This window comes from Myiozetetes cayanensis, unplaced genomic scaffold (assembly GCF_022539395.1).
Source record: "Myiozetetes cayanensis isolate MyiCay16 unplaced genomic scaffold, myiCay2020 scf6-25, whole genome shotgun sequence".
NCBI lineage: Eukaryota > Metazoa > Chordata > Aves > Passeriformes > Tyrannidae > Myiozetetes > Myiozetetes cayanensis.
The window spans coordinates 8227927-8255921 of NW_026087853.1; the positions used below are offsets into that span (position 1 = coordinate 8227927).

Sequence of the window (27995 nt, forward strand, 5' to 3'; positions counted from 1 at the left end):
CCAGGTTAGACTTCTTCAAAGGCAGCTGAAGACTGTAGCTGCACAGGAAAAAAAAATCAGAAGACGAGAGAACTTTTCTGGGAAACAGATGCTAAGATCACCTTGCATAGAAGTGTTTCTGATGGTTTCTTCTGATAGTATTCCCAGTTGGACAGAAAGCCTGTGAATCTGCTTGGATCATGAGGAAGACAAAGCATTCCTGGGCAGCCTTCGTGGGAGGAGGCAACAAGGGGGAGAAAATGGCTGAGGAAAATGCAAGAATACTGCCCAAGGCCACACATGAGGAGAGAAAGAAGCAGGAGGCAAAGAGGAAAGGGACACTGAAAACCTTGGCAGGCAAATTGCTAAAGACTGTGGTTGGTGGGAAGGAGACAATGAAGAAGGCTGGCGGTGAGGATGTGGCAGGGACTTTGCTAAAGAAGCAAACCAGTAGGAAGAGAGCAGAGAGAGGAACACCTGCAGGTAACCTTGAAGTTATCTTTGGGTCCAGGCCTGGATCTTGCCTGCCTCACTCAGCCCTGCAGGCTCTTGTTTTCATCAGCTTCTGGATTAGGTGCTTTACACTCTTCTCCTCCCCATCCTTCACCTGAATTCTTGATCTTTCTGAACTGTACTCTTGCTCCTCTGGAAAGCTGTGTATTTCATTTTGCCTCAAAAGTGTTTCTCTTTACTGTTTTCGTTTTCCCTGCAAAGACTCCTGATATGTGTTGTGAGAAAGATGATGTATGTGTGAGTGACACTCTGTTGGTGTGACTGTGCTGTTCTTGCACAGATGGGAGGGGCAGATGGGTTGTACATGGGCTAGTTGTGCCAATTAAGCATTTCCTATGTGTTGCATGTATCAAGGCAGGATGAGTGCAGCTTGTAGACCGCTCCTGAACAGTTTGCCCATTGCTTTGTTGAAGATCCTTGCATCAACCCTTTTCCAGTTCCTTTCATGTTCCTCCCTCTAGTCCTGTTTGGTTTAATTCTTACTACACATATGAGATTTTTTCATAGAGGCAAGTTAGGATTCAGGTGAAAGTAATGGAAGCTCATGCTTTTTCATTCTTTGCTCTACACCCAAAACTGTATCCTGAATTATTTCAGAGTCCCAATGCTTCTGGTTTTGTCTAAATTTCCCTGCATTTCATCAAGTTTGATTTTTACTCTGGACTCTGCTCCAGACACCTTTGGACAACTTCCAACTCTTTGTTGCTCAATTTTGTCATCTGTAAAATGCACTCTGTGCAACTGTTGTGAGCTTACATTTAACTCTTTTCGGTGGGCTGGATGTGATGGGTAAGACATTTTAGAAACAAGCAGCAATGAAAAACTTCTCCTTCCAACTTCTGAACTTTTAAGGTTCCATAATGCCTTGATGATGATGTGTCTGGTGATTAGGGCAGTGGCTCAGTCACCACAGCTTCGTGCAGATGCAGAGGTCACGGGCAGTTATGGGAATCCCCTTCTAAGTTTCAGTTTTGGGCAAAATAGCATGCCTAATCATTTGATCTAGTTAAAACATCCTGATAAAGAGAGGGCCCTGGACTGCAGTGAGCAGTCTCAGCCTAAGGCAAGAGCTCGCTGGCAGGAGTGACACCCTCTGTGTAGCTATGTCAGGCTTGAGCGGGTGGGAGGGACTTTCCAAGAGAGCTTGCAGCACTTTGGTCCTGCCAAAGTTTTCTGTAGAGGAGACAGAGGATTCCTTCTAGGCTTGACTTTCAACTGTTGACTTACTCAGAAGATGTCCTTTCTCTAATGTTTTTCTTCTGGACAGAAGGTGCATTCCTTAAGGAAAGATTGTCTTTAATGAGCTTGCATAGCCCACATGAGAAGGTCTCTGGGATGATTTCTCTGAAAACTGCAGAATAGTCTGCAGGCTTGGTTAGCCTGGAGGAGGAAGGATGAAAGAAAGAAAGAAAGAGGGGAAAAAAGTGCTTGTCTTGAAGAAACTGAGAGGTGCTAATGCTAGACCTTAAGTGAGTTTATCTTAACTACATACATATAAACTACATACTTGATAACTTGGATATTAAAGCAATGAGTCCTATAGACAAGTGAACAAACAGCAAGTTGTGTTCTTTCTCTGTTGCAGAGGAAACGATCTGCAGATGCATTGAGCAAGGAAAATTTTTGGAAGCTTGTGATCATATTTATAATCTGAAGCATTCTGGAAATGATGGTGTGCGAAAGTCTGAATCACTTTATGCGCTACTGGCTGAACGAATGTGGACTGTGGTGGAAGAAGCTCTCAGTGGAAGTGGTAGGATGTTCCTGGAGCCATTGCAGTCAGTGGGGGAATCACTGAAGTGGCAGAAGCAGAAGGAAGCAGAGTGGCTTGGCAACAGCCAAGAAATGGAGTCTGTTTCCACCTGGAGTCCAAACTTCTGGAGGAAAGATCTGGAGGAAAAACTGATACAGTATGTGACAGCCCAGATTCCCCTGTTTGGTTCCTCTGCTAACACAGATGATACTGCACTAAAACAGCATCTGAGTCATCTGGAAATGACATTTCTCCCCAGCCTGGAGCACAGAAGTGATGTCTTCAAGGAAGCAGGACTGCTCGTCACCTACGCCCACTGCTGTCATGCCTCTTTGTGTTCTCACCTTTCCACGCTTACTGACAGTAACCATTTCAGCTTCAGCCAATGTCTTTTAATTTATGAATGGGGCCTTAAAATATACAAAAGGTATGTCTGAAGGACTTTTTATCTACATTTTTTTTATGTCTCTGTTCTTCAGTTCTGAGCACGATCCCTGCTTCCTGATAGCACAGCAATGTTCAGGATTGTTGCTGAGTTTAGGCTTGCCCACTGCCTCTTTGATCTTCTGTGCTCTCAGAATCAGAGCCTTTTTTCATTGCCGTACTGCCTTTTTCTAAATCCTTAGTAGCAGGCTTAGGGGCTTACCTGAGGTAGGCAGGTATTTCTCCACTGGACTCCTGTTGGACCTGCACAGTTTTCTACTTTACTGAACAATTTCTTTCCTCTCGTTAAGCCTTTTTTAGCAAGGTCCATAATACTTCAATTACTCCAGCCTTTCTGTCAGCATGGTGCTCTGGTAATTTCTCTTGTTGTGTCCTTGGACCTTATTGCTGCTTTATGGGGCTTGTAGCTTGCCCAGTTGTTTCTGTGTTTCCTGCATTAGTGTTCGCATCACAGGAAGAACATGTAGCAGATAATTAAATTCCTGCCCAACTTTGGGAAAACAGATGTGGTTTTCCCCATGATCTGAAGAATAGCACATCTGGGACCTTTTGGCCCAATGTGAATTCAAAGTCTGTGGGTGCCATCAAAGCCTAAAGCTTTCTTGTGATTTCTTTTTGTATTGTAGATGTGGTCTCCGGGTTCGATTCCCGGTCAGGGCCACTCCCGGGTAGGTGGGGCTCGTCAGCCCTTAAAGGCAACCCACCTACGTCCTAAGGACCTCGCTGCCACCGTCCAAGCTCGCTTGGCCCCGGCAGATGAACCTTAGGATTAAAGGGTGGGCTCAGTTCCGCGCACACTGTGTCTCACCTAAAAAATCCAATGCGCAGGCTGGAAGGTGTAAAGACCTTCCCCGGATCTTCGCTCGCGAAGACTGGCCATTATTTATTATGTAGATGTGGTGTTTGATTCTCCGTGTCCATGGTTTCATTGCTACTTGACAGCTCCACTCTGCTCATGCCCTAATAGTTTTCAGCCCTTTGGGGTTATTTGATTGCTTCCATCCAAGCCTACAGCTTCTCTGATCCTTGTATTAATTACACTTATAAACCCTCGATTATCCGATGAGCCGTTCATCAGGTGGGCTCTTCCCCCAGCCAGCTCCCAAAGGAGGGAAACTGTGTGGGTACACATTGGCCATAGTCTGACACAGGGGAGAAGTGGTTAGGATGCATCCCTTTGACTGCTGCTTTTGAAATGGTAAAGCTTTAGAGTAATGTATTGATGAAATATTGAAAACTTGCATGCAATTGGAGGCAAAAAATTATGTAATTTGAATTTATAAAGAAAATATAAATGTTTAAGTATATTAAGAAAAGTCAAATATAGGAAAAATGTATTATGTAAATGCTGAATCCCTTCAAAAAGCAAACCAACTAAGCAAGAGCAGCACGTGACTGTATTAGTCATGAGGTAGTGAAGAAAGTGGAAATGAGAAGAGCACAGGTGCCAGCCTTAACTATTTGAATTTTACTCTCTGAATACTGTTACAACCTCAGTGAAAGCTCATGCATAGATGCAGTTGTCTGGGTATATAGCTGCTTTTTATTCCACTCAGACAGAATATGTGACACTTGTAAAATTGTGCATTCGTGCAAGTGTGCTTGGGTGACTCTGCCCAGGCCTAAAAAGGAATTCAGCAGGAGCAATGAGGGAAGGGGAGAAGGAAACAACAAAATAAAAGTGTAATTTGGTCAGCAAATATAGGAAGAAGGAAAAGAAACAGCACGTAAGAATAGCTGGCAAAAGGACATGACAAAGATCATCTACATGGTGTGGCTGCCCAAACATGGCAAATACAGCTGGGTTCTTGCAGGACACCCTGTTTTCTTACCATGAGGCTGTGGTACCAAGCAGGGGGTGCCAGGCAGGTGATGGGCTGTGGACCCATGGGAAGCTGCCCCTCTGGCTGAGCTCTTGTTTCTGTATGCAGTGGCAGCGAGGCCTGTCTGAGACCCTGCGAGATCCCCCAGCACAACCTTTCCCTTGATGGACAGTATCTTGTGTGGATTGTTTTGAAGACTGAGGAAAGGTTACTTGCACTCACACAGGTAAGAACTCAAGGGTTTTACCCCAACCTGCCTGTTCCATTCCCATGATTTTAAGTGCCCTTATAAATTAGCTGCTGCCTTGCAAGCTGAGCCAGTTCTGCTTAGCTATGAGTAAGCTCCGAGGTCTTGACCAAGTTTCATTGCAGAGCCCAGGTGTGAAGATCCATGATTGTCTGTTGCCAAAGGGATGCAGCCATGTCCTTGTTCTTTAGCAGGGAAAATGCTGGGACATTTGCAAATCTCTCTTAACCCATTGTTGCACCTCTACAGAGTTGCAATCTGCTCTGCTTAGAAGCCCATGAATCTGGAGGAAAGGAAGACTATGGGTGAAGCTCACTTCCTTATTGAGAGCCATTTCAGGATGCTGTTAATCTTCTCTCTGTTACTGAGACCATTGTGTGCAATGGTTGGGGTTTTTTACAGCTGTGCAGGATATTGAGGCTGCTGGGTTTGTCTGTATGTGGACCCCTCACAGCCCTCTCCAGCCTGCTGGATTGACACTGCTGAGGTTATAGCAAAGACTATTTCCAGAGTTCAGCACAAGGAAACAAGCAGCTGGTGCACAGCCAGCAGCTCTCCTGTAAGGCTGGAGCAGGGCATCCTGCCATGCGATCCCACAGGTGATGCCAGCCCTAGGGCTGCAGTGCCGCGTTCTTTTCTCAGTTAAGCTCCGCCTTTGAAGAATTCTGTTGAGACACGTGGAATACAAATGAAGCAGGGAAGATGTGTTGTAGCAACGGGGAATTCCAGAGGAAACGATGTTGTTTGCAAAACTCAGCGGGGCCTTTCATATTCAGCTGAAGCTGAAATGCAGCAGCAGGAGTTACCACACTCATATCTCTGGCTTTCCATTTTCACCAGCCCCTGGGGAGCAGAGGGGAAATTCTATGGTAAACTGCTGAATCATCCCAGGGAAAGTACTCTAAATTGCAGAGATTTTCCTCAAGACCTAATCCCTGAAGGAGAACACGAAAGTAGTCACAAACATGGGAGTAGAAGTGCCAGCTGGTGACAATATGTTTAAAGCCTACTGGTTTCAGTGTTTAACATTAGGCATCTTTATGGACTGTTTCTCATCATTACCCTGGGAAAGACCACATGTTCTTAAAGCCTTTTTTTAGCACTTGTTTCAATGAAGGAAATTACTTTACTCAGGGTAATGCCACTGAGGTTATTTTAGAGCACGTCTCTGGGTCATTGACAAGCCCTCAAAGATGCTGACTAACAGTGATAGAGAATTTAAAATTTTTTTTTTTTAATTTCCCTCTAGCATAATAGCTGGAGAAAGCTTTTGCTTAACCATGGCCTTTCTGCTTTTGTGATGCACAAAGATCTGAGCAGGTTCACCTCAATGTGGCAGTGGTTACGAGCATTTGTGCCATGCTACCCTGAGCTGGCTGCTTTTTTTCATGCCACCTTGGATCTGGAATCATTGCAGCTCTACACGGTGCTGCATTATACATAGAGAACAGAGCTGGAAGTGCTGGCGAGTGTAGCACAGCATTGCCCCAGCTTATTTCAGACCTGGCCAGCTTGGGACCAGCTCCAGATTCAAGCTAATGAGCTTAAGTGGACATAAGCTGATTCCATATGGAAAAATTATGAATGTCGCTTCACTCAGCTCAGTGGCATAGCTTATAAAACCTGCTTTGTCCCCCTGTTTCTGGCTCCAGGATACTCTAGCCCTTCATTATTCCAAATATACAGCAAGTTGCTATTGAGCAAAATTCCTGTCAGTTATGTTTGAACAATTATCACATGTAATTGTGATTAAATCACATGCTGTGCGTTTTGCCACTTCGGTGGATGACTAAATTTTTCTAAATTAAAAGAGCCTGACCAGAATAAGCCTTGGCCTGCTTTGCCTCTAAATACCTGGCTTATCACTGGGAGTGCCAGCCTGATACTTATGCATACTAAAAGCACTTTAAACAGAAATGAGCGGTGAGAACTGTGACCGCATCTGAAGGTGATGAGAGCTCAGGTGCCATGTGGGGTTCAAAACCACTTGCAAAAACCTCTGTGGGGAACTCGGTCAGCTCTGCATGCAGGTGGCATTCCTTCAGCCTGGACATGTCTAGGGCCAAGGGAGCTTTGTGCTTTTGAGGTTGCAAGGTTGGTGAAGTGAAAATGATGGTGCCATAGATTGGGTGGTCAGTCTGTCACGTCTGCCCCTGCTGTACTGGGGAACCTGACATGAGTGGAAGGCAAACCTTCCAGCACGATGCCAGCATTCATTCCGATACCGACAGGTGGAAAATGAGGAGGATTTACAATGACCTGCAAAGGATCACTTGGGTCTGTGTCTTCTCCCCTCTGACACCTCTGTCTTTTCAAATAGACAGATAGAGGACTGAGCAGTTCATGTGCTTTGGAGAATTTGGGCTGAGGACCTACTGCTGCCCAAACGAATAAGGCTGTGCAGTCATTCTGCCCACTTTCCTGACCGTGTGTCAGCAGCAGTGCACTCCCACCCATCTTAGCCAATTTGGACCACACTTGATAGCAATGTGGGGGTCTCAAGGATGTTAAGTTCTTGCATGTTTTAAAACAGCAGCCAGAGAGAAGAGGGACCCAAGATATAGCTCAGCCCTCTGCATTTTCTGAGAGGAAGCAGTTGGCTGGGCAGTCAGCACAGGTGGACTGACCATCCATGGATCTAAGGCTTTGCAATATGGAGTGCCATATCTTGGCCAGAGAGAGAGGAACAAGAAGGAAACTGGGCTTGTTTGTTACAGCACAAATTCTGGTCATCTCCAGCTCAGAGCCTTGGTGCCTTAGGTGCTGGTATCAATGCAGAGCTACAAACAAAAAAGCTCGTGTTAATTCAGACACATCATCTGACCCAAAGCAACTAAGTACTATGGCTCAACATGGCTATTGCCTTGCAGTTACTCACTAAACCATGCTTTGTCCCACTGGGGAGCAAGATCTTCATGTTGGCTTAAGCTGGTTCATTTTAGTGTGCAGCTGGGGCAGGCTGGAAGTGTTTGTGCAACTCGGCTGGGATGTGTTATCTCAGCACATCGTGTTCACACAATTGCTCACAGTCAGGTGATGACACTCTAGAGGAAAAGAATTTTTCTCGGGTTGTTTACAACTACTTATTTGCCTTTGATTAACACTTTTCAGTGAGTATGGGAGAGCAGTTGTTTTAAATATACTTTTGATGAAATTCTTCAGTTGACAGCCACAAATTTCCTAATTCATCAGCCAGAAAAGAACAAAGAAAAAAATGGAAGATCAGACTTTACATTCCTTGGAGGAAGATGCAGGAATGAAAGAATAAATAAACGAGCCAGGCTTTTGAGTTTAAAGCTTCTATAAAGGTCAGATCATGTTTTAAGCAACAAGCCCTTTCTCTGCAGTGTTGGTTTTGTTTTTACAGCCCATTCAAACTACTGTAAACCAGCCAAGTCTTGGGAAATTTCCCATTGTGCAGCCTCATGGGGCTCATCTCATCATGACAGTAGCTTTAAACACTAACCCGAATCCTCTTTGCACTCACAAGTCCCTGGCTCAAGCGAGGGAATGCTTTTAATTAGTGCTGGCTGGTTTGTGTGGGTGCCGGTTGGAGCTGGGGAGAGTGGAAAATCTCAGCTACAGTAGCTGGCAGCATGGAGTTGGGTGTCTAAGCGTTGTTTTGCTGTGTGGGCGCCTTCATTTGAGCTAAGCTAACTAGGGAAGACTGTAGATAACCCAAGCTGACACTGGGATGAAAGGAAGCTGCAAATCATTTAAACTCAAACAAACAATGTAGAACAAAACAGAACAATGTTATTAGGTCAGATGGAAAGTAGCCAGGCTTTGGGTTAAATGAGACAGCCAAAAAAAATAGAGGCAGAAATTCATCTAGCTCAAACGCATAATGAGAGGCTGGGAAACCTAACTCATTATGAATGCCATTGTATCTCAACTGTTCGTTTTTCTTTTCTTTTCTTTTAATATTTAGAAAGAAGTAGGGAAAGCCCTGAAAGAAGCCTTTGATATTGGGAAACCCCCTTGTACAGATGCCGCAGTCATTCAGGTAAACTGGGGGGAACCACAAAAAGCTCTCCCACTCAGGGGCAGTCCTGTTTTTGCACACAAGTATGTGGGTATTTGGGAAGACCCAGTTTTGCATGTCTCGGGCTAAGCTGGATGTGTTAAAAGCTTGCAAGTTAGCTGCCATACTCAAACTGTGCCTCTTTGCTCCCAGACCTGTTTTTGTTCTGTGCATAGGCAAAGAAAAAAAACTAACTAAAATAAAAATGAGCCTGAGATTAGCTAATTCAAACTGAAGTTGCATTTTCATATAGGCACCTGGATCTTCCTGTAATGTTCTGGAAAGTCGTGGTGTGTGTTAACCCCTCTGCTCTGTGTGAGCAGAGCACTTCTATAAAAGCAACAAGGGTTGCCAAGCTGTGGCAGGGCCCCATATCTGGCAGCGCAAATGCAGACAGGCTGCTCCCTGCTCCTGTGCTGGGTACAGCTGCGACTGCTGCCCTCGTGGGTTGGGCGGTGAGAGGGGACACTGCAGAGCACAGTGAAGATGAGTGCTCAAAGGGCACTGCAGAAGCACACTCTGCTGATTTAAGAGCAGCACATAACATGGCCAGAGGGCATTTGGATCAAGACCTGCAGAAGGATTAAAATAAATCCTGGAGTTCACATGTAGGCTCAAGTGATGCTGGAGATCAGGGGTAGGATTTGGGCTGCCACGACTGTATCTTTCTTCTCCACTAGCAGCACCCCAGTGGCAGTCCTCTTTCAGGTCATGGAAGAGGAAAATAGCTCCATGGTCCTTTGGGGCTGCAGACAAGCTCAGGCACCCCATTGGAGGCATTGCAGATCAACAGCAGCTGTCCTTCCTTGTGAGCACAGCTTTAGCTTGCAAAAACTAGCTTTTCTGGCCCAACTCAAACCCAGACACCAAGTGCAGAGTTCACAGCAGGGGCTGTTTCCTCCTCGCCTTGCCTTGAGCCCCCTGGAATGGTGGAGCAGTGATGTACCCAGTGATGTACCTGTTTTAGGATGACTTTTAGCCACCAAGCTGATTTGTTTTCCTGCTCCTGGCTTAGAGAGCAAAGGTTTCTAACAGGAATTAGGACAAAGTCTGGTTTGAATCCTGTGGTCCTCATATCTGCAACATCTGGCCATGCTTCAGCATGAGTGGTTTTCTCTGTTGTGTATAAAACTGACAGGTTTGAATGCTCTGGGGTGGGTGATGGAAAAGCCTGGATAAATAGGAAACCCTTATGAAATTACTGCCTCCTCAATTTTCACAAGCTGACACTGAAGATCAGATAAAAAATGAACAGGGTGTCATGAAAACTCATCAGCCATGACTTCCTGACACTTTGGGGTGGCATATTTTATCCTGTCCCTTTGGGTGAGCTTTTACATCTGTTGTGAGCAGTGGAAAAACCCATTCATGATGTGAGCCACCCTTTGTCTCTGGATGACGAGCACTGGGAGAGCGCAGCCTATGAGGCCATCTGTCTCCTTTTATCCATCTGGCTCTCCTTCCCTTGCAAGCTTTTGTTTCCACAGAGCAACTAATGGGCAGCATTAAGTTGCCACCTGCTCAAGCCTGCCCGATATGGGGTGAATTTCGAGCTGTCTGGCACAGCCCACCTCCTGCAGACACCTGGGCCACCCAGCTGGGGTCAGTGGGGCAGGATATAATGCCATAGGGTTTAACACATGCTGCTGTGTCAGGTGTGAGCAGTGGTGGCTGGGAAGGTGATAGGTGCCCTCTTCAAACATCCCTAGTAGAGACCCTGGCAGAGGGGCAGGGCACACATTTACAGCTGCCTAACCTCTTTTTTAGCAGATTTATCTGTGAGGGTGAGTCAGGTAGAAGCACAGGTGCTCCTGCAGATGTCAGATCTTTCTTTGAGCTGAGCTACCAGGCTGGGTGTTGCCAGCAGAGAACATCTGCAGAGAAAGGCTTTCTCCTGGACTCCAGCCTGCTGACCACAACAAAAGGCATGGTAGCAAAGATGTAGGGTCAGGCATTATAATCTGGCTCCTGAAAAATACTTTTATTTCCACTGTAGCCTTAAGGGTTCTCAAAACTTAAGCAGAAGTTGCTGCCCAGAGGGCAGAGGGATTTGGAGCAGGTGAGTGATGGGATGTATTCCTGTTAACTGCATAGGGAACAAATGGCTTTGGCCTGCCCTCCTCTCACACATTGACATCCACAGATACTGACAGAGAAGACAGAGGCTGCCAGGCGTGTCAGCAAGAGCCTGAGTGAGAAGGTGGAAGCTGTGTGCCTGGAGGAGTGCCTGAGGTTCCTGGAGAGGTAGGAAGGATGCTTCTTTTCCTCCTGGATAACATCCTGAGTGCTCAAAAGAAAGAAATCCTTATGTAGCAACTGGGGATGCTGTATTCACCTGGATCTTTAGTTTGATGGCTGTTTCCTGTCAAACTATCTCTGGAGAGACAGAGCTTCACTTCTGTTCAATGTGCCAGCATTTGCTGTTAGGTTAAAGCTGAGGGGACAAAGTGCATCTGGACTATCCAGGACGGGTTAAAGCCTTGAAGGATGTTCTGGAGAGACTTAGACCTTAAACACAGCCAGGAAGAGGGGCAGCCATGTAGCCATTGTCCAGGCTTGGCCCTTCCTACCCTGGCTGTGCTTCCCAGGCACAGTGGTTCCTGCTGGCTCCATGGGTGTGTGTGTGTGCGCGTGGGGTATGAGGAGCTCTTCTCTGTCCTGGTTTCATAGGAGGATGAATGTCTTCTTCTCATCTCCTGCCCTCTCACCACTTCTTCTGACTCCCTTTGTCTTCTTTTCGTACTTGTGCATCTCTTGCCCTGTGTATACCCAGAAAATGCTGGTTCTAGGTGAATGTTTCAGAAGGAGGTTTCATTTAAGATCCTTGGCCCTCCACACGATGAGAGAAAAGAAATTCCTGTAAAACAAAGTTGTCTGGGAGCCACTCATGAGACGGAAGCTGCAACAAAGCAGCCGATAGACTTTGTGGGTTATTCATACATGCTGAGTCTTTGTTCCACAGCTCCATCAGCAAAGCCTGAGCTGCTTCCCAGAAGCAGGTTTTGCAGCAGCAGCAATGGTGTAAAATGAACCTCCTGCCTCTTGGTCCATAGCGGTGGCACTCGGGCAGCTCGAGGGCTCTCCTTGTGCCATCCCTATGCTCTCCTTCCCCAGCAGCTGGGCAGGGCAGAGACTGCCTTTGTCATGCTGTAGATCCCACTTGCAGAGTGAAAACGCACAGTGAAAAGACAAATAATCACAGAGTATTTCTCCAGTTTGCTGACAGGCTACTGCTGTCAGATGCATTATGGAGCATGCCAGATTAAAGATATGTCTTCCTGTTTTAATTTAGCTATGAAGATGAAGTGAGAAGCTTTCTCCAGCTTGATGGCTACCCACCAATCTGCAGCAGCTTACGAATCCTAGAGAATTGCTGCCTTCTAAGGTTAGAAACCAGAGCCTGGGGAGAAAAATGAGTTTTCTGCTGTCTGATCTCCTTCTGAATCTGCTCTGAGGCCAATCTTGCCTCCAGCTGGATCTGGGCATCCAACCCTGTGCACACCAACCCTGAAGCACAGAGGGAACCAGCTGCTGCCAGCGAGACCCTTTCAGAGGTGCCCTGGCTGCTCCAGAGAGAGGGAGGCTCAGATGGGGGCTGTGACCTTGGTCAGAGGGCCATGACTGCTGCACTGGCAGCGCTGTGCTGCTACTGCTTGCCTGCTCCCAGGCCCTGCAGGGGCAGGGGCTGTAGCTGGTGGTCCACTATCTCCCCCTTCCTGGTACCCATGGTATACTGAGCAGGAGGCTGGCAGCAGCGCTGTGTCACATGTGGGAGCAGTATCCTGGCTACCCCTGTCCGTGTTGTGCTATGGTTCCTTTCACTGGCCTGATCGTTCTTCAGCACGAAAGCCTTATAAAGATTGTGCTGAGATGTGTGTGCCAATGCACTTGGTAAGCACAAGCTTCAGTGCTCTGCTGAATGAAGCCCCATGGACCATGCCAGGCTCTCCCTGGGGTTGCTAGGAAGGAGGGAAGCAATAAAGCACAGAAGGGTGGAGGAGGCTGTTTCCACCTATGAGCTAATTTCAGAAGCACTCGCAGCAATGGAGAAAACAAAGTTGCTTCACTTTTTCCTGCGTAAAGTTATCTGGGGATCTCTGGAGTCAGCAAAATGCCAAAATCCAGCATATGCATCGTGATTACTTGACATCAGAGCCTTGTGTTGAGCCTAGGTAGCTGTTTTGTTTGTTGTATTTGCATGTTGCTGATGCTGGATCCCAGACTGAATACTTATGAGTCTCTTTTATGTAACTCTTTACAATGATCCTAAGACTGAAGTTGTACACTGAATTTTTCCAGAATGTAAAATGTCTATTTTCAAGTTGGTGATAATTTTAACCAGGATTTGCTGATTTGAAGACTGTTCTGATGGAAAATAACTGCCTTGTATTTGTAGGTTGTCTGAGGCACACAGGATGCTCATCCAGTCTCTGTTTGTCAAGGCCATTTCGTGCCTACTCATTTTTGAAAATACTAGAATTTTTACTGATCTGATCTCACTAGTGATGAGTACAAGTGGCATTTGTGTGCACTGAGGTTTCCTGTCCTTGTGGCAGTGTCTTAATGAGAGCCATCCAAGAGATGGGTGCATGAATGTGGGTCACTGAGCTAGCCCTGAACCTGAGCATATGTCCATTTACTTACCCAGTAATAGGTAGAGTTTTGATCTGAGAGAATAGCCTGATTTTATCTGATCTATACTTTCCTTTTTTTTTTTTTTTTTTTTAACAGGACTGTCTGGCTTAAGCTAACATATATTTGCAGTGCCAGCACTGGCCAGGATGTTAAGGTAAATGGATTTCTAGACAGGATGGAAGATGACATTACAGAGTGTTTTCTGCAGACCATCACTTCTAAAGTCAAGGTAGGGGAGACATTTTTTAACACTGACTATTTTAAGACTGTAGGGCAGATGTGCTCTTCACTCTCATATCCTGATTTGGACAGGGTGAAACCATAGTTTGATCTTCCAGTCCCTAGTGCTCCTCTGCTTTGTCAGAATCTGTGTATGGACAGATTCTTCACTTTTCCAGTTTTGGGATCCCAGTTCCACTGTTTGTAGTGTTGCTGTTGTGCTACAAGTAGGCACCCTGTGGTGCCTCTAGGAATCCAGACCCCAAGGGTTGAATTTTACTGAGTACCTATTCATCCCCAGCAGCTGGACATCTTCTCAGGAAAGTGATAACTCACAGAGCCCAAGGCTGTGGTGAGTAGTCAGGAGGCAGAGAAGACTGACCACAAATATGTCCCTCCCTTGAGATAAGTTTCCCTCCCTTCACTCTTGCCAGTATCAGCCCATTAGCCCAGACACCCTTCCTGTCCTGGGCTCTGTGTCTTGGTAACACACAGTTGCAGGCTCCTCAGTGTGTGGTGGTGTGTGTTTCCTTGGGAAGCTCCCCTGAGCATCTTCAGGTTCACTGAACAGGCTCTCTTGAGCAGCCTGGAGGCAATAAAAGGAAAATGACAAAAGAAACCCTGGCTGCACTGGGCAGTTTTGGTCTCCAGAGCTCATTGCCAGCTTGTCCCAAGGGGCCCACACATTGAGATGGGAACTGGAGGTGGTTCTGACAGGAAGCTTGGACAACCCTGGGAAGAAACAGGAGAGCTGGGGCTCAGGTTTTCAGTCTTCCAGGTTTGGGCTTAAGAACTTCGTACATCCTTCCTGAGTTTGAATTGTTTCTTTCTTTCATGTTTTGCTTTTCTTTGAAGTAAAGGCACAGGATGCTGCAGCTTGTGGAGGAGTCTGTTTCTGAGAGCAGAAAGAGCAAATGCACAATAATCCATGTCTGTTGACTGTGGTGTCTCTACATGTGCACCCTTTGACTCTGTCTGTGCCTTTTCCTCAGGGAACACTGAAGGACCACTTCAAAAAGTGTGACAGTGGTTTTGACCACGTTCTTGAATCCTTAAAGCAAAGTTTTCTGGCCTTTGGGAAGAAAAAAACAGATATGTACGAGGTAAGAAAGCAGTAAGAAAGTGAGAAAAAGATGTTACTCAGGAAATCACTAAAACTAGTCCTTGAAACTCTGGATGGCACAATATTTGAACATTAACCCAAACTGCAGTTTTGACTGTTGTCAGAAGGGCTTTTAACTATCTAGTGGTCTCAGTCCAGTTCCTCTATCCAACAGTTGGATAGTGACACCTGAGACCTTTCTGTAATCACAGCAGAGAAACCCACAAGTGAAGAAATGTGGAAACTGAATGTACCTCCTAAATACAAAGGGAGAGCATTTGGCTGTCTCTGATCCTACCATTGCCACAATACCATTATGTTGGAAACTTTCTCAGCTTCTAATGTGGCTCAACCTTGTTTGTAAGGAATATTTGTCCCTTTGATGGAGAGAGGACACAGAGAGGTGAAAGGTCCAGATTCCTAAAGGACACAGAGGGTTGACAAAGAAAAACATCACAAAGACCCTGAGATTTTTCACCTTTACAGTAGCCTAAATAATTTGCCTAGGATCTTACAACACCCTTTGACTTCATCTCTTCAGCAATGAGATTGGTACCTGGGGAACCCTCTTTTCTATTCAGGCTAGATTTGCTGCTGCTACCTGTGCCACATATGTCCCTCTCAAAGCAGTTGGCTCCCAGGTCTGCAGTCCCTTTGACAGTGATTTTAGTTAGCATTTTGCAATATGGAAAAAGGTAATAGAAGATAAAAAATAGCAGCTATTCTGCTGTTGTTCAGAGCCTGTCACTGGACATTATGTCACATTAGTGCTGGGGCAAGCAGCAGCTTGGTGGCAAAACACTGTGCCAGAGCTCTCTGTCTCTTGCTTTGTCTGTTCTGGACAGGGCTGGGGATTTCCTGTACCTTTGGACTGCAGCCTAAAACTGCTCTGATTTCAATTGCTAATGAAATGTGGTTTCTGTGCGGCAGCCCCTCTCCCCTCAGAAATGCTCTTCAGCCCTTTCAGGCACTGCATGACCTCCACACTGGAGTTCCTCAGCCTACTGGAGTTCCTCCACACTGGAGTTCTCAGGGTGGCTGAGAGAGAGATATCCAGGTGACTTCCCTGTGCCCAGCCACAACTGTTTGCCAAGGGTATGGCCCTGTGTCCAGTGTAGATGCTCCAGGGAGGCTGGGTCTGGCTTTGCCTGTAGTCCAAGCTCTCACCAGGTGATGTGTTTGTTAGCCATGCCAAGTATCACTGCAGCTCTGGAGTGTGAGTGACCTCTGGCTAAGGTAACTGGTTCCATTGCTTTTGCTTGGATGACTTCACACTTACCATCAATTTTTATGTCATCTGCATGCAGCTTGGAGCTACTCCACGTGTTTAGACCAAGAATTTTAAAGGAATACTTAAGCAAAGAGATGGGACAGCCATCTGCATGGACACTATATCCACTGTCTACACTGCTCAGAGCCCTATAGGTATGGTTTGGTCCTTGCTTAGTCCAGGGAAGTTAATCTGGGTGTCTTTGCTCTGGAACAGGCTCTCGTCCAGGCTGTCAATGCCATTGTTATTACAGAATATGTGCAGGCTCTCCTGACCACTCCCAGGAAACCATCTTCTGTGCAGAGGAGGAGGGTTGTCAACAAGATAGAAGAAGATCATAAGATGATGCAAGCCATCTTTAAAGAGTGCTTAGTAAGTCTTTGATATGGTTACAGTTTTGCTCTCTTGTCATCAAGAACAGTACCAGCAGAGGAAAAGACTCTGAAAGCAACAAAAAAAAGCTTAAGATTTTTACTGCAGGGGTATCTAGCTTCACAGAAATGACAGTCAGATGTGCTGACGGCCCTTCTGATCTGCCAGAAGCTGTTAGTTCATGGTTTTGAAATGTGTGACTGGAGGAGGCAAGTTTTGCACTCCTGCCACTGACATAAGAATGAGGCATGCTCTTCTGAGCTGGTGAGACAGCTCCAAAGATGTCAGCTCCCCCCAGCAAGCCATGGGTACATGGCATGGAGGGGCAGCACTTTCCTTGAGCCTCTGGAGTGATGAACCAAAGTGGCTGCTCCACATCTTTACCTGCTCCATGGATTGCCCTTCATGGCTGCTCCTCCCTGGACATGGGGTGTGCATTGTTATCCCTCCATCCAGCCTCTTCCCACCCCCAGGCCCTTCCCAGCCCCTCAGATCTGGGATGATGGCTGTGTGAGCCATTTCCCCCACTGTGGCATTTCCCCACAGGCAAAAACATGTTGATGCTGTTGTGGTTGGTGACAGCTGTGGGGAGGAACGAGTCTTCCTGCAGCGTTAACACGTCACAGCATTAGGAGGTAAAGGTGCCTTGCAGAAGGGATAGATTAGGTGTAAAAGCAGAGCCACACCTCTGAAGTAAACCTGTGGAAAAGTGCTAGGTCTGATTTACAGAAACAGCTTCAGAAGCTCAAAAAAGCCTCTTTGCTCAATTCATAATCTGGTGTAATTGGCAGTGCCACACACGGCATCTGTGGATGCCACCAGGCTGTCACATGGGTCCCTTGATTACCCAAGGGCAAGGACTGCAACGGCAGCAGCATCCCCTCTGCAGCTGGTCCAGTTGGAGAATCACTGCCGTGCAATGTCCCTGGCATGGCTCATTAGCAAGTGCAGGCTGAGAGTGCCCAAGCGCAGTGCTTCGTAAGAGGCTGGGCTGAGCAGCACAGGGGTACTGGTTGCAAAGTCAGTCTGGTAACAGGACTCAGATGTGACAGAGCTTATAAACCCCCTTGGCTATACTGGTTTTAATAATTTCACAAATTCTGAGTAATTCTCACAACTTGTCAATTTAAGTGCTAGGGACTGAAAATCTATTTTCTCACAGATGAGTCCTCTGAAGTAGTTTGTCAGCAATTCTTGCTTTGTCCAACAAATAATAAAATTAAATCAAAATGATCATCTATAGGCTTCTCTAAAAACCTCTCAGAGCCATTACAATTAATGCACTAGTTTCATGGTGGAAAGCTGGAAGCTGACAGTGCTTTTAGCTGAAGACCCACCTCTCCTGTAGTGATCAATCACAAATGAGGCAGTGCTTTGAGCAATCAAGCTATAGGGAATAGCAGGAGGGTTCTCTAATCTTAACTCTGAAGTTTACCAGTAATGCTGTGCTCAGCATCAGCTTTGGCTGTAATATACCCAGAAAGCTGGTTTTATAGCACAGAGGAAATATAGGAAATCTAATTATCTACTAAGACCCTACATTCAGCTTGGGTGAAAAAAGTCTGCATCTGATTAGCCCTGTGTCCCCAGTCTGTGCACTTTCTTACTTGAGGTGGGAGCACCGAAAACCTTGGGAATGAAATGCATAAGCGATTTGCAGGGGACAGGCTGATCCTCAGTCGAATGAGGCACACGGTTATGCATGCAAAATATGTACTCTGCTGCAGACTGAATTTATCGTGCAGTTGCTGCACAGGCTGCACCTGCTCCCTGCCCTGCTCTGCCCTCTCTTCAGGCTCTTCCTTCCCCTCCATCCTCAAAACACATTAGAAAACACCTTCCTTCTCTCCTAAGAGCAGTACATGTCAAAGGCACTTAAACACTGCTGACAAGACACCTCTCTTTTTTTTTTTTTCCTTTTAGACTGCAGGCTGTTTACCTCTGACCTTGCCTGTCTATATAGTGCTTAACTAAATCTGACGCCTTCAAATTAATTAGCATTTTGTAATAGTGAGCTTGCCAAGTATGAAGCTGTACAGTACCGGTGCCTCAGGAGCTGAGCACAGCTTGTGCACTGAGCTGAGCTAGGCATGCTGTGTGTCTGCAGTGCAGAGGAAGAGGGGGAAGGCTGTCTTCAAATATTACTATTATTTTTAATTTATGTTCGGTGCGGAGGTGCCGCGTGGAGAATGTGACCTGCTGCTTCCAGTGCCCTGTGGAGATCAGGGGAACCTGGGCTTCTCCTGCCCCAGTTTGGCATCCCATTCTCCAGGTTTGCTTTGTCACAGAGTCTCTGTTGACGTGGTGGCATCAATAATTCAGGGAAGCAATTTAATTGTATTACTGCACTGATGAAAAATGTGAGCAAGATCTGAAGCTCTCTCTTGGCAGTTCATCTGCATTCTGCTCCTCCAGCTTTGCTGAAAATGCGGTATGGTTTTTGCTGAGGGTTTTTTTTCTCCTGTGTGCTCCAGGTTAGAGGGAGCTGATCATATGCAGCATCTACCAACCATATCATATTATTTACACTCTCCAGCCCTGCTTCCCTTTTTTCTGTTGGAGGATCTGTGTTCCCTCATCCTCTCCCTAAGGTCTCTTTTCTGTCCCTGGGCTTGCTTTGGGACAGCAGAAATGCCAGCATGTTTGGCCAACAGAGCTTGTTTTCACGTAGGCCAAGCAGAGGGCTGTGCTTACCTCTGGAAGCAAAACACTCCCCAAAGAATGAAATGGTCTTGAAAGGACAGGCAATTTAGGGAAAAATGAGGTACATTTCCTTTGCCAAAGTAAATGCAGGAGGGGATTCTGCACTGCTGAAGGTAGTTGCCCAGCCACCCTGGAAGCAGTCCATGACTGCTCCCCAGTTTCTCTTCTCCTGCCCTGGGGGCAAAACAGGTTTCTATACATGCACAGACAGTCCTGCAAAGTTCCTAACTCACACAGAGAGATACCCAGTCTGATATGAGTGCAGCTCTTAACATCGTGTGCTGTTCCTCTTGCACTGAACACACCTTTGCTTCTCTCCTCAGGGTCCTGCAGCTGGTACCCTCAAGGATCCCATAAAAGCAATTTTAGAACTTATTCAAGCTTCCAATGCTGAGGGGATGAAAATAGCTCTTCTGCCCATTCTCAAAGAATTTCCTGAGCTCAGGTAATGTCTTTTGTTGGTCTGACTTCTGTACCTTCTGGCATGATTAGCTGACACCAGACAACCTACAGCAGTATTAGTCCTGTGATAATTTTTGCAGTGCGCTGGGCCGGGCACAATGGTCACCTCTGAGTGCACTCGGTGCTGCCTCTTTGCAGATGCTGATTAACGTGGTTTATAACTTAGCCAGACATGAACTGGTTGAGATGTACTTCTGTAAAGGTGAATGATGGATGAAATGGCTGTCAACAAAGCAGAAATGCTGTGGAAAAGCGCTACCTGAATGGAGAATTTACAGGGGCATGTGTGTCAAATGTAGGTTTCAAGAACATTCTTAACTCAGACATTTCATAACTTCTAAGCACTTGGCTTTTGGCTTCAACACCTTACCAATCCTTGTATAACTATTTTCACAAAATTCTAGGTGTATTCAGCAAGAATATACACTTCCATTTCTTACAGGAAGCTGTTAACAGAAATGAAACAAGCTTTTAATAGGAAGGTTGAGATCTTAGCTAACTGCATTTGTTCCAAGGTCTATGTTTTATTACATCTATCTTTTTTTCTGATGTGCTGTGCTAGTGATTGTGTTTTTCCAACCTAACATGATTGCAGTGAAGAGCTCTCTGTCACAGGATGCTGTGAAGGCCAAAAGTGTGAATAGCTTCAAATGGGGAGCAGACAATTCGTGGTAGATAATTATTTCAGTGCCTATTCAACATGACAATCATGACATAACCCCCAGCAAGGGAAGTCTCTAAGTTGTAGACTGCCAGAAGCAAAGGGAAAAAAAAAAGGAGAAAGACAAAGAGAGATCATGTTAAGCTTCATCTGGTCTCTGTATTCTTTTCCTGAATATTTACTACTTTTGAAGATGCTATTGAGCTAAAAAGCTGTTTATCTGATACAGCATAGCAATTCTCACTCTCTCACTATGTATATACATACACATGTAAGTAGTTGTATATGTATAGTATAGGAAGAGGGCATAAGAAGTACTCAGAAGACCCAGCTCTCAGAGGAGGTCATTCTGGTGTGAGTGGATGTACTGTTCTTCATTACAACAGATTTCTGTATGTTTAGAACTGTTTGGCTTGGATACATTTGCTTTATATCTAATATGGTGCTGCTCAGAGAAGCAATGCTCTGTAGAACAAAAATCCTATAACCTTCCAGGTGAACAAGAATTAGCGCCATTCGAGGTGAGAAAAGATATAAAAAATGCTTCCAAATGGTCAAATGCAGAGTTATCTGAAACCTATTATGGTAGGTACAAATCTTTTTCTCGGAATAACCTGAGTAGAAGGTTTCCACAACTTCACAGGGATGCTGTGTGCCCCTGGGCTTGGGACCCATGAGCTCAGCCACATCCCACGCAGCTCTTGTGTTACAGCCTCCTCCTTCTTAGGTAGCCAGCAGGCGTCAGAAAGCAGCTCAGCAGCTTCCAGTCTTTGGTCTGGTCCAGCAAAACTGAGTAATAGGAAGGAAAGGTTTTTTTCCTTGACCCATTTGCTGACCTGCCCTCTTACTCTTTTTGAAAGGAAGGAACATCTGAGAGCGGTGCTGGACATCAAAGACTCGCTCAGCCAAGAAGACAGAACTGCTCTCTTGAAGGCATTCGAAGATAATTGCAGGGAATCAGAAACAGAAGCAAACTTACTTTTTGCAGATATAGAAGTAAAACCTGGAAGATATGGACTCTGTGGCTGCCTCTGCTGTTAGCAAAGGTAGGGGGTGTGTGTGTGCTTATGTGTAACGTGAATACCTGCACAGGTGTAGGCATTCCTGCTTACAGGGAAGTGGAGCAATGATGGCTGTAGCAGCACCTCCCCAAGGTCCTCACTGCTCTATACACTGGCTCTACTTACCCCTCTCCACCTGCAGACTTCCACGTCATGGAGGATCGTGTTGTAGGCAGTGGAGGGTGCTGAATGCTTAGATTTGTGATTCAGGTTACAGAAGAGACAGAGGAGAAGACAGGGCTCTTCCTCCCCATCTTTCACTCCTGTCTGGGTGTTCCTGCAGCAAGGTCTCTCTGCAGCATCCTCTCCCTCCCAGCTCTTACCCTCTTCATGGACAGGGTCTTCCAGGCAAGTGCTGATGCGTCCTGGTAGGGCACACCAAGGGATCTTCTTCTCAGTGGTCCTCCTGCTTCCCTGGTGCCAGAGGGATGGATATGGGAGCCCCACCCACCCCTGCCCCCTCTATGACAGCTACATTAATTGAACCAGTCTTGGCCCTGTGTAAGTGACTGCCATGCTGTGAAAACCAGAGGGAAGTGTGCTCGCTCCATGCTGGCAGCAGCAGCTGGTGGCAGAAGGGAGGAGAGTTAAATCAGAGGGATGACTGTTACTGGGAGGTGTTAAATCCCCTGGTGTGAGTTGCCAATGCTCATTTGAAGCACCTGCAATTGCCTTTCAGTCTCCCAAGAGACTCCTTCATAGTCACAAACTGGGTTTTTTATTTTTTGGAGGGGTAAGTTGCAGCAGGTTTCAAAGCTGAGCAGTTCCTCATGGTTTTAAAATACTTCCTAGTGGAGAAAATGCAGATATTTTCTTCACTTTGAATAATCAGCAACTTCTTCTTAGTCCAAATTTATGCAGCTCAGAGCCAGAGAATTTTGTTTTATCTTGGCCGGGTCAGATCCCTTGGCTATCAGAAATAGTCAGTCTCACTTTAATATCTACAGATTGCCACCAGTCACCTTCTGTTGGATAAGCTGACTAGTTTGAGTATCTCAGGTTGAGAAGCACAGTCCCTCTCCGCCTCCTACGCTCTCAGGTGTCACAGTTTATTTATAGTTACCCATGATAGCAGATCAGGGATGAGTTATGCAGGGCTCTGACCTGGGGCCTCCAGGCACAGGCAGACAGCAGGCTGTCCTGGTAGCAGGGAGAGAAAGCAATTAGGGAAACAATTAATAAGCACACAAGCTTCCCCTTCTTAATGAAAACTGATTCTGATACAATGAACTGGCTATCAGCCACCCATTTTTATACCCTCCTTTAAAGAAATTACCCATGCTGTCACCTTTGCTTTAGTAAAGATATCCAGGAACATGTTTTTAAAACAATCTAAGTCACTTAATCTCCTATTTGCTGAAATGCCCTGGGCAAATAGGCTCCCAGATCCCAGCAGACCAGGCTGAGTCTGCACCGCAGTGGAAGCACATGTGTAGCACAGGTTGGTCACCTCACCTGAGCTCAGGGATACCAGAAATGTTAAAATTATGGGATGTGCCACCTTCCTCCTTCCATTGCAGCCCTGGGATTTTGCTGCCATGCTCTGGGGTGTGACCTGTAGGTACTTTGAGAACCAGTGGCTTTCTCCTCACCAGGAACACATTTGTCCCTTCTGTATATGGAAGTGGGAGGACTTGGAAAAAGTACTAGGTTTGGTTGTTTCATGTTATCATGAAATGTCCTTCCAGAAGAGGAGTGAGAAGGTTTGTCTAGATGGGGCAGGCAGCAGGGTTGCTGCCCATGACTATGGACTGTGTAGCCCAGGAACTGGAGAATTTCAGCAGGTAAATGTCGACACATTGCCATGCAAGAGTCTGTGTATAGGAGGGATCTTCCAACTGTTTGACTCTCACCCATGTTCTGACAAGTGGTATTTTATTACCCAGCTTTTTTCTTGCCTCCCCTCAGGCCTGCTGTGAGAATCCCATGTGGCAGCATCTGCAATCCCATCTCCTTGAAAGCATCAGGGACCTATGCAGCTGGATGCATGGAGAAGCCTGTCAGCTATGGAAGACACAATTCCTGCATTTTTGCAGGAAAACCACGTGGCTCAAGTCCTAATCTTCTATGCAAAGTCCAGGAGGAAGATGGGTGGGATATGGCAGAAAGACATTGCTCCAAAATTTCCTGGAGATTGCCACTTATCTGAGTGCTAGTGGTTATTCTCAGGATGTGGCATGGTGGCATGTGTGAAGGGGGAAGGTTCACCCTCACCAAATTTCTCTTTGTTTCCATCCCTTGTTTCCTGCAATCTCTCGTGTGAAACCAGGGACTGCTGCAGCACGCGTTGTCCTAGCACTGCAACCTCCTGAGGGACCAAGGACCCTCTGAGGGAATCCTTGCCTAGCCCATTGTGCTGGGGGTGCCTGCTGCTCTGGGCACCTTGATCCACTCCCCCAAAGCCTGACCTGCAGCAGGTGGGGTGCAGACAGAGCTGCCTCTTTGCTCTCTCACAAAGCCTGTGACCCATTTTGGGGTCAGCCTGCCATGGGGGGGCTGTGGGATGGGGAGCGCTTCCCGAATGAATTTTACAGTTGGCTCCAGAGCACAGTCTTGCATTCATTTTTATACCTCAGTTACTGGAAATTTCCTCTTGGAGAGGGAGGGAAAGCCTCATGGGAAGCAGGCAGTGAAAGGAGTTGTTTGTCCGAGCCTCCGGGCAAGGTCTCTGCTTTTTCAGATGTAAATAGGCAGTTCCGACAGGAAAACACTGACTTTTCTTCCCAGTTATCTATGGACTGGTCACAACCTCCTAGCTGGATGTGGTTCAAGGCCCTCCTTTGCTATTGTGTGAAAATAGGCTGTTACTGCTCCTCTCTGACAATGTAAACAAGCAAAAAAACTCTACCTCATAGGTGCCAGTGTTTTCCTGAATTGCCATTCTCCCTCGAATGCCCTTCCCTAATAAGTAAAGGGGAAAATTTATGCATAACCTGTCAATGTGTGAGGCAGCAAATGTGTCATGCCCTGGGACCCTGGGAAAGCACAGACCTGGTGGTTCTGCCACATTCTGTGGTGCTGTGCCACCATCCCAGGGGCACAGATGTCCCAGCTCAGGGGCAGCTTCTCTGCCCGGAGTCCTGGGGCAGACGGGGTCCTGTGAGCTCTTCAGGAGCCAGGCAGGTTTGTAATTGTCACCAGCTTTGCACCTGGTGCAGTGCTGAGCGTGGGGAGAGTGGCAGAGAAGCAGGAAGGAACAGGCTGCTCCGTCTCCAGGGAGTCCTCTGTGTGCTTTCAGGGCCCCATGAGACCTTGGCATGGTTACACTCCGTCCCTCACGTCACTAAAGGGCAGCGAGAGCGTCCCGTGGCCTGCCTGCCCTTCCTGACTGCAAGGCTGCTCCAAAGGCCAGCCATGGTGTCCCTCACATTTCACAGCTGTGCATTGCAGCTTCAGTGAGACCTTTCCTGGGATGTGGGAAGGCTGGGGGAGCTGAGGAAGCTGCAGCCTGGACAGGTGGGCACAGCTGGGCTGTGTGGCTGGGTGGGCACCTGTCCTCCAAAGGGTGCCAGCCCTGCCAGGCACACTGAGCCAGTCACCCTCCCCTCCTGACAAATTGCACATTTTTTCAAAGGTGGGAAAGGGTGACAGACCTGGATGACAGAACCTATTGTGACAGCAGGATCAGGGTCAGCCTCTACCTATGGCAATTTCAAGCAACAAGCCTTCCAGAGAAAATAAATAAAATCCCCTCTGACATTTCAGTCACCGTCGGGCTAAAAATAATGCCACAGCATGTGGATGGCTCTGACCACGTTCATGTCAATGTCTATGTATGTCTCTGCCATTTGACATCCACAGGCAGACGAGGGTATATTCCACTTGGAAGCAGCAGCTGGGAGCTGTGAGGGACGCTGGGCTGGCCACTGCTGTGTGTGGAGAAACACCCCTTTGTAGCAGCAAGCTTCTGCACACTGTGTGTAGCATCCAGTCATGGAGAGACCAAATAAAGACCTGAGTTTGTCCATGAGGCTTAGTGCTGGTGGCATACGTGAAGTTTTCCAGAGCCAGAGGGCTCAGAGATGTTGGCTGGGATGGGGCATGGGCAGTGATGGGGAGAGGTGGCCTGGCATGGAGGCAGATGGTGTGGGAAGGATGTCCTCTGCCACCCGTGAGTCACCTGAGGAGAGCAGATGGTGTGTGGGGAGTTTCCTAGTGGATCCCCAGGAGGGGAAGCTGTGGCAAGGGGACACTGGGTCACTCCCTAGGACTGTCTGAGGTGATCAGGGAGGGGAGGAAGGGCTGTGGGGAAGGAGGATGAGGGATTTTCCTTGTTTGGGGGGATTTTAACCCACTCTGTTGTGTGACCTGACCTTCCTAAGTGATCCAGCCTCCTACTTTCTAGCCTTTACCTTAGGCTGGGGTTAAAGCGCTTGTGTGGGATTTGTGCCGCTCTCTGCAGAGGGCTGGGAAGCAGGGTCACACTCAGGGTCCTTCTGCAGGATTACCTTGTGGCCTTGGGATGTGGGCAGGGGCAGTCCTGCCATTGCCATCAGCCTGCCAGGGCCACCATGGAGCTGTCCTGCGTATCTCCCATTTAGCCCTGCACCCAGTGACTCCACCTCTGCCAGCAGGACAGGGTTGCTCAGAGCTCAGCACTCAGAGAATCCCTGCATAAAGTTCTCCTCCCATTCCTTTGGCACCCAAGGTTTCACTGGGATCCCCTTGGCACAAGGGTCATGCCACTGCTATGCTCAGCAGTCATCCAGATGTGCCAGCCTTGGTGATGTGGGCATCAAGGACTTACATGTTGCTCTTGGTGGTTTAATGCTCTGGCTTTTTTGGGAGCTGTGCTCTGTCTATCACCTCTCTGGCTCTGCACTGGGCTGGTTGTGTGGTGAGCAATGATTTGTTACCCATGTCCCCCACACTGCTTGGGGCCAGGGTTTGTCTGGCTGCTTTGAAGTGCAGAAAAGCCTCGCCAGCCACTCCTGTCATTTGAGCTCCTGTCTCTGAGGGTCACCTTCAGTGCTCGATGCCGAAGACAGTAGAAAACAGATGCTCCTTAATTATGCTGCAAGGTCTGAGGAAAGACCTGACATTTGCTGAGGTGCCACCTGCGCTTTCCTGGTTTTACTTAGTGTCTTTGCCAAGGATGTGACAGGGTAGGGAGGGCTTGATGGTAAAAAACGCAGGTAATAAATACTCTGGGACATGCTGAGCTCTGCTGGATATCAAATGTGCATGAGGAGAATCAATCCCTAAAACTGTGAGACCTCAGGGAAGGCAAGCCACTTGCTGACTATAAATTATATGGTAAATTGTGTTTTATTCCCTTTTCTCCCTCCTCCCAAGAGAAGCCTGTCCGTGCTGGAAGCTCAACCACTGATCCCAATATTGATCAGAATAACTTTCACCCACCTTTGAGAGTTTCCTCTCCAGCACCCAGCTGGGAGTGATGCCCAATCCACGAGTGGGGAAGGGCGTGTGTGGGATAGGCAGCATGACAAAAGCCATCACAGGTAATTCCCCCCAGCACAACAGTGAAGGTTTGATTTTAAGTCTTAAATGTCTTCCTTTACCCCAGCAGCCCATGGTCCGTGTGGAAAGGAGGAGGAGGAGGAGGCATCTGCCTGTGCTGCAGTCTCTGGCTCTGTAGCATGGGCTGGGCTGGATCCCCCCAGGTTCCCTCAGTGGCCCTGGGGACACCCGGATTGGGAAGGGTACACAACTGGTGCCATCTAGTGGCACCGGGACATGAAGAGGGCGATGGCTCTTTTATACTTCTTATTTGTGTTATTATTATGGGGTATTACAGGGTAATATGCCTGCGTGGCCTATCAGCTCTGTGGGCTGTGAGAGGCCCCTTACCAGGGTGTGAGACTTGCAGGACAACAAAAGGTTGGGAATTCTGGTGTAAGTAGGATGCACAGACCATGTAGATGTTTATTCCATCCAAACAACCAGCAGTTTTATGGGAAGATTGCAAAAGAGAGTGATGAACAGAGTTGTCAGGATGTGCCCTGTGCTTTATAGAAACTGCTGGAGCTTGTGAGACCAGAGGAGAGGTCAGGAGGCAGCACTGAAGAGCCAGGACCCAAGAACCTGATTTCTTCCTGCTCCACAGCATCCAGGATTCCTGCTGTGTGGAGTAAAGGGCTTTAGAATAAGGTTTTAGTTGGTTGAATCTAAACTAAGGCCATATGAGCACCAGAAGACAGGTTTCTGCTCTCACCCCTGGGTGCCTCCCCACCACTTTCATTGTATTGGCTGTTGGGGTCAGTTCCACCTGTGTGACAGAAAATTAACAGCCAAAATAAACAGTTCTGCATGGGTTTGCCTCTCCTCTTTACTTCTCAGGAGCTCTGGTGCTATTCCCTCCCCCTGAGCTCCATGTCTGCTGACTCTCTGTCTCCTGGTTTTCAGCCTCATTCCAGCTGCCCTCCCTGAGCTGTCCCGTTGCCCACTCCATGGGTTGTGGTGCTGCCTGTGCCTGCCTGTCCCGTCCAACTTGGCTCACGCAGCCTGTGCAAGGCCATTGCATATTGTCCCAATGGTCTGTTCTAAAAGGGATGCCAGTCTGCCAGCAATTAAAATAAATGGACTGGGTTTAAAGAAGCTGCTGGGAAAACCCCTTTTTTCAGAGCTGGGACAAAGTATTTGCAAGAGCAGACTGTCTGGAGTGGTTTGTTATATCATACATCCTTTCAGGGTTTTGTTAAAAATAAAAGGCAACTCTTGGTTCACAAATGAGTATCAGATTTTTTTCCTTCACTGGATTCTACAG

General features: G+C 47.1%; 1 protein-coding gene across 5 annotated transcripts; it reads left to right on the forward strand.

Moving 5' to 3' along the window:
* On the forward strand, positions 1-27949 carry LOC126651015 (uncharacterized). Of its 5 annotated transcripts, XM_050336480.1 has the most exons (13): positions 1-462; positions 2078-2402; positions 2505-2672; positions 4621-4738; positions 8691-8765; positions 10927-11027; positions 12076-12168; positions 13515-13647; positions 14630-14740; positions 16226-16381; positions 19408-19529; positions 21068-21253; positions 23177-27949. In XM_050336480.1, the coding sequence occupies exons 1-12, from the start codon at positions 180-182 to the stop codon at positions 21246-21248; spliced, it is 1866 nt and encodes a 621-aa protein (XP_050192437.1). In that variant the 5' UTR covers positions 1-179; the 3' UTR covers positions 21249-21253; positions 23177-27949. The 5 variants fall into 5 exon arrangements, with proteins under 5 accessions (XP_050192437.1, XP_050192435.1, XP_050192438.1 ...); XM_050336478.1 differs by having other exon boundaries at positions 2078-2672; XM_050336481.1 differs by lacking the exon at positions 16226-16381 and having other exon boundaries at positions 2078-2672.
* Positions 27950-27995: the final 46 nt, after the last annotated feature.

Bases quoted from the DNA above. Each gene is read 5' to 3' on its own strand.
- LOC126651015 (XM_050336478.1), top strand. From the start codon at position 180: ATGAGGAAGACAAAGCATTCCTGGGCAGCCTTCGTGGGAGGAGGCAAC. The intron at 8,766-10,926 runs GTAAACTGGGGG...TGACATCCACAG, and splicing joins CAGATGCCGCAGTCATTCAG to ATACTGACAGAGAAGACAGA. The intron at 14,741-16,225 runs GTAAGAAAGCAG...GCTCTGGAACAG, and splicing joins AAAAAACAGATATGTACGAG to GCTCTCGTCCAGGCTGTCAA.